Raw genomic sequence first — 14,069 nt, 5'->3', positions numbered from 1 at the left:
TTGCTCCGCTTTCCAAGTGTCTCTTTCCGGAAGAGCTGGTCAAGGGGATGGCTGCCTCATTGATCCAGAAGGACACCTATGACCTGGTGGCGTCCTCCGCACGTAAGGCCAAAGCTTTACCTTCCGTGCCTAGACCTAGGATGGACACACCAGCGTCTAGGTTCATCCCGCCCTTTCGTGGCAGAACCTCCAGCAGAGGAGGTACCCGTGCCGACAGTCATCGTGGCAAATTGAAGAAGGGTTCCAAGTCCTCAAAAGGCAGAATTTGACTGCCTACCTCTCCAGACAGCAGTGGGAGCCAGGCTCAAGAACTTCTGGCAGGCTTGGGAGAACAGAGGTGCAGACGCTCAGTCTGTGAAGTTGCTAAGGGAGGGGTACAGGATTCCGTTCTGCCGCAGTCCCCCTCTAGCAACTTCTCCCATCAACCTCTCTCCCAACTACAAGGAGAAGGACAAGAGGCTAGCGTTGCAACAAGAGGTGTCGCTCTTGCTACAAAAGGGAGCGGTAGTCATAGTCCGGGACCATCAATCCCCGGGCTTCTACAACCGTCTCTTCCTGGTAGCGAAGAAGACAGGAGGTTGGAGACCGGTGCTGGACGTCAGTGCTCTCAACGCTTTTGTCACCAAGCAGACGTTCACAATGGAGACGACGAAGTCGGTCCTAGCAGCGGTCAGGAAGGAAGACTGGATGGTCTCGTTGGACCTGAAAGACGCGTACTTTCATGTCCCCGTCCATCCAGACTCCCAACCTTTCCTAAGGTTCGTCTTTGGAAAGGTCGTGTACCAGTTCCAAGCCCTGTGCTTTGGCCTAAGCACGGCACCTCTTGTGTTTACGAAACTGATGAGGAATGTTGCCAAATTCCTTCACTTGGCAGACATCAGAGCCTCCCTCTATTTGGACGACTGGCTTTTAAGAGCTTCGTCAAGTCGTCGCTGTCTGGAGAATCTCAGATGGACTATGGATCTGACCAAGGAATTGGGTCTCCTGGTCAATATAGAGAAGTCCCAGCTCGTCCCATCTCAAACCATTGTCTATCTAGGTATGGAGATTCAGAGTCGAGCTTTTCGGGCTTTTCCGTCGGCCCCCAGGATCAGTCAAGCCCTAGAATGCATCCGGAGCATGCTGAGAAGGAACCGATGTTTAGTCAGGCAGTGGATGAGTCTAACAGGGACACTTTCATCGCTGGCCCAGTTCATCGAGTTAGGCAGACTCCACCTCTGCCCCCTTCAGTTTCATCTAGCTGCTCACTGGAAAAGGGACATGACGCTAGAAGCGGTCTCAGTACCCATTTCCGAAGAGATGAGGTCTTCACTGACGTGGTGGAAGAACAGCATTCTTCTCAAGGAAGGTCTACCATTGGCTGTTCAGACCCCCAACCACCGTCTCTTCTCGGACGCATCGGACACGGGCTGGGGTGCGACACTGGACGGACAGGAATGCTCGGGCACGTGGAATCAGGAGCAGAGAACACTTCACATCAACTGCAAGGAGCTATTGGCAGTTCATCTGGCCTTGATAAACTTCAAGTCCCTCCATCTCAGCAAGGTGGTGGAGGTGAACTCCGACAACACCACAGCCTTGGCGTACATCTCCAAGCAAGGAGGGACTCATTCGAGGAAGTTGTTCGAGATCGCAAGGGACCTCCTCACTTGGTCAAAAGATCGAAAGATTTCGCTGGTAACGAGGTTCATTCAGGGCGATATGAATGTCATGGCAGATCGCCTCAGCCGGAAGGGTCAAGTCATCCCCACAGAGTGGACCCTTCACAAGAATGTTTGCAGCAGACTATGGGCCCTGTGGGGCCAGCCCACCATAGATCTATTCGCTACCTCGATGACCAAGAGGCTCCCGATGTATTGTTCACCGATTCCAGACCCAGCAGCAGTTCACGTGGATGCCTTTCTTCTGGACTGGTCCCATCTAGACCTGTATGCGTTCCCTCCGTTCAAGATTGTCAACAGGGCACTACAGAAGTTCGCCTCTCACGAAGGGACACGGTTGACGTTGGTTGCTCCCCTCTGGCCCGCGAGAGAATGGTTCACCGAGGTACTGCAATGGCTAGTGGACGTTCCCAGGACTCTTCCTCTAAGAGTGGACCTTCTGCGTCAGCCGCATGTAAAGAAGGTACACCCAAGCCTCCACGCTCTTCGTCTGACTGCCTTCAGACTATCGAAAGACTCTCAAGAGCTAGAGGCTTTTCGAAGGAGGCAGCCAGAGCGATTGCCAGAGCAAGGAGGACATCCACTCTCAAGGTCTACCAGTCTAAATGGGAAGTCTTCCGAAGCTGGTGCAAGGCGAATGCAGTATCCTCAACCAGTACCTCTGTAACGCAGATAGCTGACTTCCTTTTACATCTAAGGAACGTAAGATCCCTATCAGCTCCTACGATCAAGGGTTACATAAGCATGTTGGCAGCGGTCTTCCGCCACAGAGGCTTAGATCTTTCCACCAACAAAGATCTACAGGACCTCCTTAGGTCTTTTGAGACCTCAAAGGAGCGTCGGTTGGCCACACCAGGCTGGAACCTAGACGTGGTTTTAAAGTTCCTGATGTCAGCAAGGTTCGAACCGCTTCAATCAGCCTCTTTTAAGGATCTCACATTGAAGACTCTTTTCCTAGTTTGCTTAGCAACAGCTAAAAGAGTCAGTGAGATTCACGCCTTCAGCAGGAACATAGGTTTTACATCTGAAACGGCTACATGTTCCTTGCAGCTTGGTTTTTTAGCTAAAAACGAGCTTCCTTCTCGTCCTTGGCCCAAGTCGTTCGAGATCCCAAGCCTGTCCAACTTGGTTGGGAACGAAATAGAGAGAGTACTTTGCCCAGTAAGAGCTCTTAAGTACTATTTAAGACGTACAAAGCCATTACGAGGACAATCAGAAGCTTTATGGTGTTCTATCAAGAAACCTGCTTTACCGATGTCTAAGAACGCAGTTTCTTATTACATCAGGCTTTTGATTAGAGAGGCCCATTCTCATCTGAAGGAAGAAGACCTTGCTTTGCTGAAGGTAAGGACACATGAAGTTAGAGCTGTCGCTACTTCAGTGGCCTTCAAACAGAACCGTTCTCTGCAGAGTGTTATGGATGCAACCTATTGGAGAAGCAAGTCAGTGTTCGCATCATTTTACCTCAAAGATGTCCAGTCTCTTTACGAGAACTGCTACACCCTGGGACCATTCGTAGCAGCGAGTGCAGTAGTAGGTGAGGGCTCAACCACTACATTCCCATAATCCCATAACCTTTTTTAATCTTTCTCTTGAAATGCTTTTTATTGTTGTTTTTTGGGTTGTACGGAAGGCTAAGAAGCCTTCCGCATCCTGGTTGATTTGGCGGGTGGTCAAATTCTTTCTTGAGAAGCGCCTAGATTAGAGGTTTTGATGAGGTCCTTTAGTATGGGTTGCAGCCCTTCATACTTCAGCACCTAGGAGTCGCTCAGCATCCTAAGAGGATCGCTAGGCTCAGTAAGGAAGACGTACTTAAAAAAGGCAGAGTAATGGTTCAAGTCGACTTCCTTACCAGGTACTTATTTATTTTATGTTTGTTATTTTGAATAACTGCTAAAATGAAATACGGGATACTTAGCTTCTAATGTTAACATGTATGCTGGTCTCCACCCACCCCCCTGGGTGTGAATCAGCTACAGTACATGATCATCGGGTAAGATTAATATTGAAAAATGTTATTTTCCTTAGTAAAATAAATTTTTGAATATACTTACCCGATGATCATGAATTTAAGGACCCTCCCTTCCTCCCCATAGAGAACCAGTGGACCGAGGAGAAAATTGAGTTCTTGTTGACAAGAAGTACTTGAGTACCTGCTCGACAGATGGCGCTGTTGATGTACACCCCCACCTGTATAGCGATCGCTGGCGTATCCCGACCTTAGATTTTTCTGTCGGGCAACAGAGTTGACAGCTACATGATCATCGGGTAAGTATATTCAAAAATTTATTTTACTAAGGAAAATAACATGATTCAACATATGTTTTATTATTAAGCAGTGAAAGAGTTGTGTAATGGATGGGAATTTTTTTTTTATACCGTATAAATCCCAGATTATGTTTTGCTATTCTAAAATAGGAATTGAGGGAGCATATTTAGCGTGTCAAGTCTTTAACGAATTTAAACAGTTGGTAAGATAGGGAACATTTTCTGATGAAAGGATGTTTTACCTGGATTGAGAAAATTTTTAAAAAACATTCACAAATTTAAAAATAAAAATAAACGAATCCTTTTCAGTGCTTAGTAAAGTTATTGTTTGCATTCTATATATCTTATTATTACTAATAATTAGTGATGCATTTATTTTTTCAAAAAATGTGGGAGAAGATAGATTTTGAAAAACATGAAATAAAAAAAATCATTAAGAAAAAACTGTTCACTCGTTTTAAGTAAAATTTTGGGAAATAGTTTATGGTATAAACTCAATCAAACTGTGTTAATCCCAAAATTGTAGCTCAAAATTAATTTCTGAGTCCACCGATACTCTTAAACTGGAAATCAAAACACGAATTTCTGCTACTCAGAGTATGGAGGCACAAGCAAAGCAGAAGGTTTGTGTATGTAGAACATGATAATTAGTTGAATTTTTTTTATTTCTACACCTAATTTATTTCATAACAGATAGCGAAATATATCATGCAGATTCATATCATAACAGGCTGTGAAGTATAGCATATGACCTTTGATAAAGGAAAGATGAATTCTCGAGGTTATAAAACCCTAGTTGCCCACATAACAGAATTTTCAATATTAAACTTAGCCGGTGATCATATAAGCTGCAGCTCTGCTGCCCGACAGAAAAACCTACGGTCAAAATACGCCAGCGATCGCTATGCAGGTGGGGGTGTACATCAACAGCGCCATCTGTCGAGCAGGTACTTAGTACTCCAAGTAAACAAAGAACCAATTTTCTCTCTGTCGTGCCACCGGCAAGACCTACTAAATTCGCTGTTGCTTACTGGATTGGTTTTCACGGATTTTGGTGAAGTACACATTTCTAGTTATTAGCTTTCGCTTTGCAGAGGTTATCTTCAATACATCCTTGCATTCTTTTATTGATTTTTGGATTATTTGTTGACGACTTGGATAGATTTTGAATTCCCCTTTGACTAATTCAAGATGGCTGACCCTTCTCAAGTCCCTAAATACAGGAAGTGTAGTGCTAGGGACTGTTCAAGGCGTCTTCCGAAGGCCTCTATCAATCCGCACACCGTTTGTTCCAATTGTCGGGGTAAAACCTGTCAATTGGAAGATCGATGTGAGGAATGCGTTGGGCTTTCGGAATTCGATTTTCTCGAATTCCTGAAATATTCACGTAGGCTAGAGAGAGAGAGAGAGTCAGGAGAAGTTCATCTCGCTCCGTTGATATTTCCTCTCCCCATGCCCCACAACCTATTCCTTCCCCTGTAGTGGTTGCTTCTGATCCCCCTTCTAGCACTCAACAACCTTCGATGGCAGATATGATGCGTGCCATCCAGGCTCTGGGTGAGAGAGTCGAGTCATTGGCGAGTGACCGTAACCAACTCATGGCAGACGTCAAGGAGTTGAAGGGTAAGAGTGCAGTGGGTAGTGACAAAGTGAGTGGTAGTGTTGTGGAAAGTGTTAGTGTTGCGCTTGAGGGTGCGTCTGTTCGTGCCTGTCGTCCTCCCAGTCCGGGACCTCTTGCAAGCTCCCAAGCCCAGGGGAGAAGCAATGTCGTACGACCAAAGGGTTCGACAGGCTTTAATCAGCGGACAGACGTTCCCTCCGTGGTTTCGGACGTATCTTACCAAGATCGCCCCACCCACAAGAAGACGAGAGAGCCCATTTATTCCTCGTCTGCGGAAGATGTTTCTCGGAAGAAACAATGGACCAAGGTCTCACGGCCTCTTAAACGCAAGTCGGTCCCTTCCGCGCAAGTCCAACGGCCCAGTTGTAGCCACTGGGTCAGTTCGGACTCGCTGCAGTCTTCCGATGACTGCACACCTCCTAAGAGAGGCAAAGCGGTACCGCAACAGGCAGTAACACCGTCTGTTGCCGCACCTGCTACTGTAGACCCTAAGTGGTCTTTGCTGCAGACCATGCAGATGCAGTTAACGTCTTTAATGCAGGACTTTCGTGCGGAGAAGGTTGACGCTGCACCCGTTAGCCTACAACCAACCACGGTTGTGCGTCCAGTGGACGCTGAGGCTACCTTCTCCCGCACTCCAGCTGTGAGAGTCCCGCCACCCATGCGCAGTGTACCCTGCCAGCCGCATGTTGACGTTCAGCGACGCACGGAACCCTCCGTTGACGTTCGCGAGTTACAACAACAACAACCTAAGTTGTTTTGTTTTGACGCGGTGCGTCAACCTCCGCAACCCAGTGTGGTTACCACTACTCGCCCACAGCAGACTAGACAGTCAGGAGTAGACGCTTTGCGCCCCCGCGCTGCTATGGTTGTTGCCAGCTCACAGACTGGCCAACAGTTCCATGACGTTGCGTCCAGTGCAGTCACGCATGCACCCGTGCTGCCGGACTCAGCTGACCAGCCAATTCCTACTCCTTTGCTGCTTCCTCCTCAGTATTCAGACGATGGACTCTCTGATGATGACGACGCTGCACACCTTGACGACCCGCACACGGACATCGACGAACCCAAGACCACGCCTCCCTCCTTGGACTTAGGAAAGTTCGTGCACTGTTCAAGGAGATGTATCCTGATCAGTTTGTTTCTGCAGCCCCACGCTCTCCTCCATCTGAGTTCGCTTTAGGCACGCAGTCATCCGCGCCTGCCTTTACGAAGCTCGTCCTCGCCCGCTCGTCCAAGAGAGCTTTAAGAGTGTTGGGAGATTGGATGCAGTCCAAAAAGCACCTTGGGAAGACAGCGTTCTTGTTTCCCCCTGCGAAACTCGCTTCCAGATCGAGCGTCTGGTATGCCACGGGAGAAGTTCTCGGCTTGGGAGTTCGTGCCTCTGCCCAGGGCGACTTCTCAAGTCTAGTAGACTCTCCCCGCAGGCTAGCCATGAGACGCTCCAAGATTTGTTGGACTCCTTCAGACTTAGACCATCTGATGAAAGGAGTGTTCAGAGCCGCCTTCGAGGTTTTTAACTTTTTGGATTGGTGTTTGGGAGCGTTGAGCAGGAAGACCTCCCCTTCTGACAAGGAAACTTCCATGCTCGTTATGTCCTGCATGGACAAGGCCATACGGGACGGTTCCAGTGAGCTTGCGGCTTCGTTCGTTTCCGGGGTCCTCAAGAAACGGGAAAACCTTTGCTCCTTCTTGTCAGCTGGAGTAACACAATGTCAGAGATCGGAACTTATGTTTGCTCCTCTCTCAAAGTGCCTTTTCCCAGAGGAGTTGATCAAGGAGATTGCTGCCTCCTTGATTCAAAAAGACACGCATGACCTGGTTGCGTCATCTGCCCGCAAAGCCACCCCTTTGCCTACCGTGTCTAGACCCAGGATGGATACTCCAGCGTCAAGATTTATTCCGCCCTTTTGTGGCAGAGCCTCCAGCAGAGGAGGTACTCGTGCCGAAGGTAAACGTGGGAGTAAGAAGAAAGGTACCAAGTCCTTTAGAGGCAGAGTCTGACTGCCACCTTCTTCAGACAGCAGTAGGAGCCAGACTCAAGAACTACTGGCAGTCCTGGGAGAACAGGGGCGCAGATGCACAATCTGTGAAGTTGCTCAGAGAAGGGTACAAGATCCCGTTCTTGCGCAAGCCCCCTCTAGCAACGACTCCCATCGACTTGTCTCCCAGGTACAGAGAGGAGGACAAGAGACTAGCTTTGAAGCAAGAGGTGTCTCTCTTACTAGAAAAGGGAGCGGTAGTCAAAGTCTGGGACCATCAATCCCCAGGCTTCTACAACCGTCTCTTCTTAGTGGTAAAGAAGACAGGAGGGTGGAGACCGGTGCTAGACGTCAGTGCTCTGAATGTCTTTGTCACAAAGCAGACGTTCGCCATGGAGACGACAAAGTCTGTTCTAGCAGCGGTCAGGAAGGAAGACTGGATGGTCTCTTTAGACCTCAAGGACGCTTACTTTCATGTCCCCATCCACCCAGATTCCCAACCTTTTCTAAGGTTCGTTTACGGGAAGTTTGTCTACCAATTTCAAGCCCTGTGCTTTGGCCTAAGCACGGCGCCTCTAGTCTTTACGAAACTGATGAGGAATATTGCCAAATTCCCGCATTTAGCAGACATCAGAGCCTCCCTCTATTTGGACGACTGGCTTCTAAGAGCTTCGTCCAGTCGTCGCTGTCTGGAGAATCTAAAGTGGACTCTAGATCTGACCAAGGAATTGGGTCTCCTGGTCAATATGGAAAAGTCCCAACTGGTCCCATCCCAAACTATAGTGTACCTAGGGATGGAGATTCACAGTCAAGCTTTTCGGGCTTTTCCGTCGGCCCCCAGAATAAGTCAAGCCCAAGGATGCATCCAGAACATGCTAAAGAAGGACCGATGTTCAGTCAGACAGTGGATGAGTCTGATAGGGACGCTTTCATCACTGGACCAGTTCATTGCGTTAGGGAGATTGCACCTCCGTCCCCTTCAATTTCACCTAGCTGTTCACTGGAGAAAGGACAAGACGCTAGAAGCGGTCTCGATCCCCATTTCCGAGAAGATGAAGTCATCACTGACTTGGTGGAAGGACAACATCTACCTCAGAGAGGGTCTGCCCCTGACTGTTCAGACCCCCAACCACGTTCTCTTCTCGGACGCATCGGACACGGGCTGGGGTGCGACATTAGACGGTCGGGAATGCTCGGGCACTTGGAACTCGGATCAAAGAACGTTACATATCAACTGCAAGGAGCTACTGGCAGTTCATCTGGCCTTGAAAAGCTTCAAGTCCATCCTTCTAGGCAAGGTGGTGGAGGTGAACTCAGACAACACCACGGCCTTGGCGTACATCTCCAAACAAGGAGGGACCCATTCTATGACGTTGTACGAGATCGCAAGGGACCTCCTCACCTGGTCAAGAGATCTAAACCTGTCTCTAGTAACGAGGTTCATTCAAGGCAACATGAATGTCATGGCGGACCGCCTCAGTCGGAAGGGTCAAATCATCCCAACAGAATGGACCCTACACAAGAATGTGTGCAAGAGACTATGTGCCACATGGGGCCAACCTACCATAGATCTCTTTGCAACCTCGATGACCAAGAGGCTCCCAATTTATTGCTCGCCAATCCCGGACCCAGCAGCAGTTCATATAGATGCTTTTCTACTGGATTGGTCCCATCTAGACCTTTATGCATTCCCCCCGTTCAAGATTGTCAACAAGGTACTGCAGAAGTTCGCCTCTCACGAAGGGACAAGGTTGACGTTGGTTGCTCCCCTCTGGCCCGCGAGAGAATGGTTCACCGAGGTACTGCAATGGCTGGTGGACGTTCCCAGAACTCTTCCTCTAAGAGTGGACCTTCTACGTCAGCCACACGTAAAGAAGGTACACCCAAGCCTCCACGCTCTTCGTCTGACTGCCTTCAGACTATCGAAAGACTCTCGAGAGCTAGAGGCTTTTCGAAGGAGGCAGCCAGGGAGATTGCTAGAGCAAGGAGGACTTCCACTCTTAGAGTCTACCAGTCGAAGTGGGAAGTCTTCCGAAGCTGGTGCAAGTCGGTATCAGTATCCTCAACCAGTACCTCTGTAACCCAAATAGCTGACTTCCTATTATACCTGAGGAAGGAAAGATCTCTTTCAGCTCCCACGATCAAAGGTTACAGAAGCATGTTGGCAGCAGTCTTCCGTCACAGAGGCTTAGATCTTTCCAACAACAAAGATCTACAGGACCTCCTTAAGTCTTTTGAGACCTCGAAGGAGCGTCGTTTGGCCACACCAGGTTGGAATTTAGACGTGGTACTAAGATTCCTTATGTCAGAAAGGTTCGAGCCACTACAATCAGCCTCCTTCAAAGATCTCACTTTAAAGACTCTTTTCCTCGTCTGCTTAGCAACAGCTAAAAGAGTCAGTGAGATACACGCCTTCAGCAGGAACATCGGATTTTCATCTGAAACGGCTACATGTTCTTTACAGCTTGGTTTTCTAGCCAAAAACGAACTACCTTCTCGTCCTTGGCCGAAATCGTTCGATATTCCAAGCCTTTCTAATTTGGTTGGAAATGAACTAGAAAGAGTCTTATGCCCTGTTAGAGCTCTTAAGTTTTATTTAAGACGAACTAAACCTTTACGAGGACAGTCAGAAGCTTTATGGTGTGCTGTTAAGAAACCTTCTTTACCTATGTCAAAGAATGCAGTTTCCTATTATATCAGACTGTTGATACGAGAAGCTCATTCCCATCTGAATGAGGAAGACCATGCTTTGCTGAAGGTAAGGACACATGAAGTTAGAGCTGTCGCAACTTCAGTGGCCTTTAAACAAAACAGATCTCTGCAGAGTATAATGGACGCAACCTATTGGAGAAGCAAGTCAGTGTTCGCGTCTTTTTATCTTAAAGATGTCCAGTCTCTTTACGAGAACTGCTACACCCTGGGACCATTCGTAGCAGCGAGTGCAGTAGTGGGTGAGGGCTCAACCACTACATTCCCCTAATTCCATAACCTTTTTTAATCTTTCTCTTGAAATGTTTTTATTGTTGTTTTTTGGGTTGTCCGGAAGGCTAAGAAGCCTTTCGCATCCTGGTTGATTTGGCGGGTGGTCAAATTCTTTTCTTGAGAAGCGCCTAGATTAGAGGTTTTGATGAGGTCCTTTAGTATGGGTTGCAACCCTTGATACTTCAGCTCCTAGGAGTCGCTCAGCATCCTAAGAGGATCGCGAGGCTCAGTAAGGAAGACGTACTTAAAAAGGCAGAGTAATTGTTCAAGTCGACTTCCTTACCAGGTACTTATTTATTTTATGTTTGTTATTTTGAATAACTGCTAAAATGAAATACAAAATACTTAGCTCATAATAATGTAAACATGTAATGCTGGTCTCTACCCACCCCCCTGGGTGTGAATCAGCTTATATGATCACCGGCTAAGTTTAATATTGAAAAATGTTATTTTTATTAATAAAATAAATTTTTGAATATACTTACCCGGTGATCATATATTAAAGGACCCTCCCTTCCTCCCCAATAGAGACCCAGTGGACCGAGGAGAAAATTGGTTCTTTGTTTACTTGGAGTACTAAGTACCTGCTCGACAGATGGCGCTGTTGATGTACACCCCCACCTGCATAGCGATCGCTGGCGTATTTTGACCGTAGGTTTTTCTGTCGGGCAGCAGAGCTGCAGCTTATATGATCACCGGGTAAGTATATTCAAAAATTTATTTTATTAATAAAAATAACATTTTTAAAAAAAATTCCTTTGCTGATAGCTTTTTTTTAATTTCCAGGAAAGAGCTGGAGAATCAGAGCAGAGAGTGAAAGAAATAACTAGAGACATAAAACAACTGGATACAGCAAAGAGGAATCTTACTAATTCTATTACAACACTGAATCATTTGCAGATGTTGGTAGAGGGAGTACAAAAGCTAGAGTAAGTAAAGAATTCAGAAATTAAAATTTTAGGACATGGTTTTATAATTACAAGAACATTTGATTAAGGGAACTCACAAGATTTTTTATGAATACTTTATATTCATTACTTGCAATCAGTCCATTTTATGATCATGAAATGCATAATAAGTGCTGTAATGGATTTTTGTGAAGAACCATTTTATTTATAGAAACTATTCATTTTTTGAGTGTCCCAAGACTTCCAATGATGTGTCTTCTAGACAGATGATGAGTTGCTATTCATAAATGGACCATCTAGATATAGCTTAGAATTGTATTACCTTTTCAGAGTTTGAACATTTAGCATTTCTGTTGGTATAGGTTTAGCCAGCTACAAAAGCAGAGACCTTCCAGATATGTTACCTCTAACTCTTATAACAAGTTGGCCAGATTTGAAAATCCAGTCAATATCTGTAAACTGTTCCTGACTACTAAGACTTTACTCTTGTTGTTTATTGGATCATTTGTTATTATTTATTAATGTTATCATTATTACTGTTATATTTGTTATTATCATCATCATCATCATCATCATCATCTAAGATGCTACCCCAAGTTAGAAGAGCAAAAATGCTGTAAGCTCAATAACTCAAAGGGGAAGCAGTCCAGTGGGGATAAATGGAGAGATAAGGAATAAACTTTAAAATGGGAGTAATGTAAAAAAAAAAGAGTGCATTAAGATATAAAACATTGTTGGACAAATAAAGTAACAAACTATGAAATGAGACACAACTTAACCAGCTCATCAGATAAGCAGTTGCACCAATTTTCAACTTCTGAAGTTTCACCGATTCTACTATTGGATTAGGCAGATCATTCTGCAATTTGGTCACCGTCAGATTAGTACTTTTAGAATGCTGTATATTATTGAACCTTATGAAAGAAATGGCAAGACTGTTAGAAGTAAATGCATACCTTTTGTTATATAGTTGATTGAACAGTCTGCAAAGATATTGGTGCAAAGAATGATTGGGATTATGAAAATCCTTAAATAGTATGCGCATCGATCTTATTGAATTATGATGCCAGAGATTAATAAGAAGATTAGGTTCTGTGTAACAAATTTGTTAGATCACAAACGTTTGTTCAACATTATATATGCAGTTTTTATTCATTGGTCTTACTCAAGCTGAATGCTTTATAGACTAGATGACTGGCTACGAGCTCTGTAAGTTGTTATTATTATTATTAGGTTTGTTCCGACGCGATATGCAAACCTCGTAGTCATTTGCTATAGGAACTTGCTTCAGCTCAGCTGAAACATCCGAAGAGAAAGAAAACCAGTCAGTTGTGCTGAATGGTTGGCTGGCGGTATGGGGCAAAGCTTAGCTCCCCCCCCACCACCACCACCACCGCCAGCCCGCTTTCCACATTCACTCGCTTTGGCTCAACGTGGAGGTTGTGCTACTCTCTGCTCTTTATGTTGCAGCCCTTTGCCTTCTTTTGTACTTGTGTACTAGTGATTGTGTGATTGTTATGGAGGAGAAAGTTACTCGTAAAATGCAATGTTGTGTAGGCCGTTGCGGGTGCTGCAGTAGGTGGCTTTCATCACCTTCTGTAGACCCACACACGCTCTGCCCAACATGCAGGGGAAAACCTTGATCTCAAGGTTCTCCCTGCCGTGAGTGAATCCTGGCCGCCGTTGCAGTGGCAAGCTTTCGAGAATCGACGCAAATATCGCCGGACCCCTAAAGCTGCTTCTGCTTCGGAGAGCTCGCCTCTTTCAAAGAAGAAGGGGGAGTTGGTGCAAAGTGTGTCGTCTCAAGAGACTACCGACCACGGCTTTTCCTACAGATATTGCTCAGGTTGTTCATCCTCGTCCAGTGTCGTCTATTGTTGCCTCGACCACCGTTCCAGTACCTCGGAGGGGGCACAAGAAGAGGAAGCGTGGGTGGTATCCCTCTTCTAGTTCCTCCTCCTCTCTTTCCTCCTCTTTGTCTTCATCTTCTGACTCTGACTCTTCCCCAAGGATAAAGAAGAAGAGGAAAGCAAAGAGGCCCAGGAAGGCCAGTCACTGTTGAAGGGACATGGCGCCCCGAGACACCCCTTCTCCTCCGGAGGATGAGGGCGATGCAAGAGATTCCTGTGTTCCCCGCGCTCGTGGGAGTGTTCAAGGTCTCCATGCATGACAACCGTGCTTCAGGGCATAGGTATCGTCTCCCAGAGCATGGTGACAGGATCCTCGGGCCCCAGAGCTGCTGTTCAGACTCAAATTGAACCGCTCTTGAGCTGGGAAATGAGAGTTTAGGCTTTGGCACGAGAAATCACAGCTGTGGTCTCTCGTGAAGAATCCACGGTACTCATGACTACCTCCACGGGGTAGCCACGCGGACCAACTCAACGACTCGTGTGTCGCGTGAGGAGGGAGCAGGCCCAGATAGCCGCGCACTCGACCTACGCAACTCGGGCCCGCCATGGAGCCACCTCGCGGCTCAGCCTGTGACATGGGGGCCGGTCGTGCACGACCAGGCTAGCTCTCACGCATACCAGCCGCGCGAGGTGCAGCCAACCCCCATGCTTTCTGGCCATGAAATAGGTGAGGCCGCACACACCACTCGTGCGATTAATCTGTCTACACCTCCTGGTGTGAGCACTGCAGTTCCCAG

The 14,069-nt window shown here is 46.8% G+C and overlaps 1 protein-coding gene across 1 annotated transcript in view; it reads left to right on the top strand.

Moving 5' to 3' along the window:
* Vps53 (vacuolar protein sorting 53) overlaps positions 1-14,069 on the top strand; it is a 363,462-nt gene that overhangs the window by 90,696 nt on the left and 258,697 nt on the right. The window contains exon 4 of the mRNA XM_068378791.1: positions 11,301-11,443. Coding sequence (XP_068234892.1) covers positions 11,301-11,443 — 143 coding nt within the window. The remainder of the gene's footprint in view (positions 1-11,300; positions 11,444-14,069) is intronic.

This window comes from Palaemon carinicauda, chromosome 8 (genome assembly GCF_036898095.1).
Source record: "Palaemon carinicauda isolate YSFRI2023 chromosome 8, ASM3689809v2, whole genome shotgun sequence".
Lineage (NCBI taxonomy): Eukaryota > Metazoa > Arthropoda > Malacostraca > Decapoda > Palaemonidae > Palaemon > Palaemon carinicauda.
The sequence above is the reverse complement of the archived record's forward strand: the minus strand, read 5'-3'. Positions and strand labels throughout refer to the sequence as shown.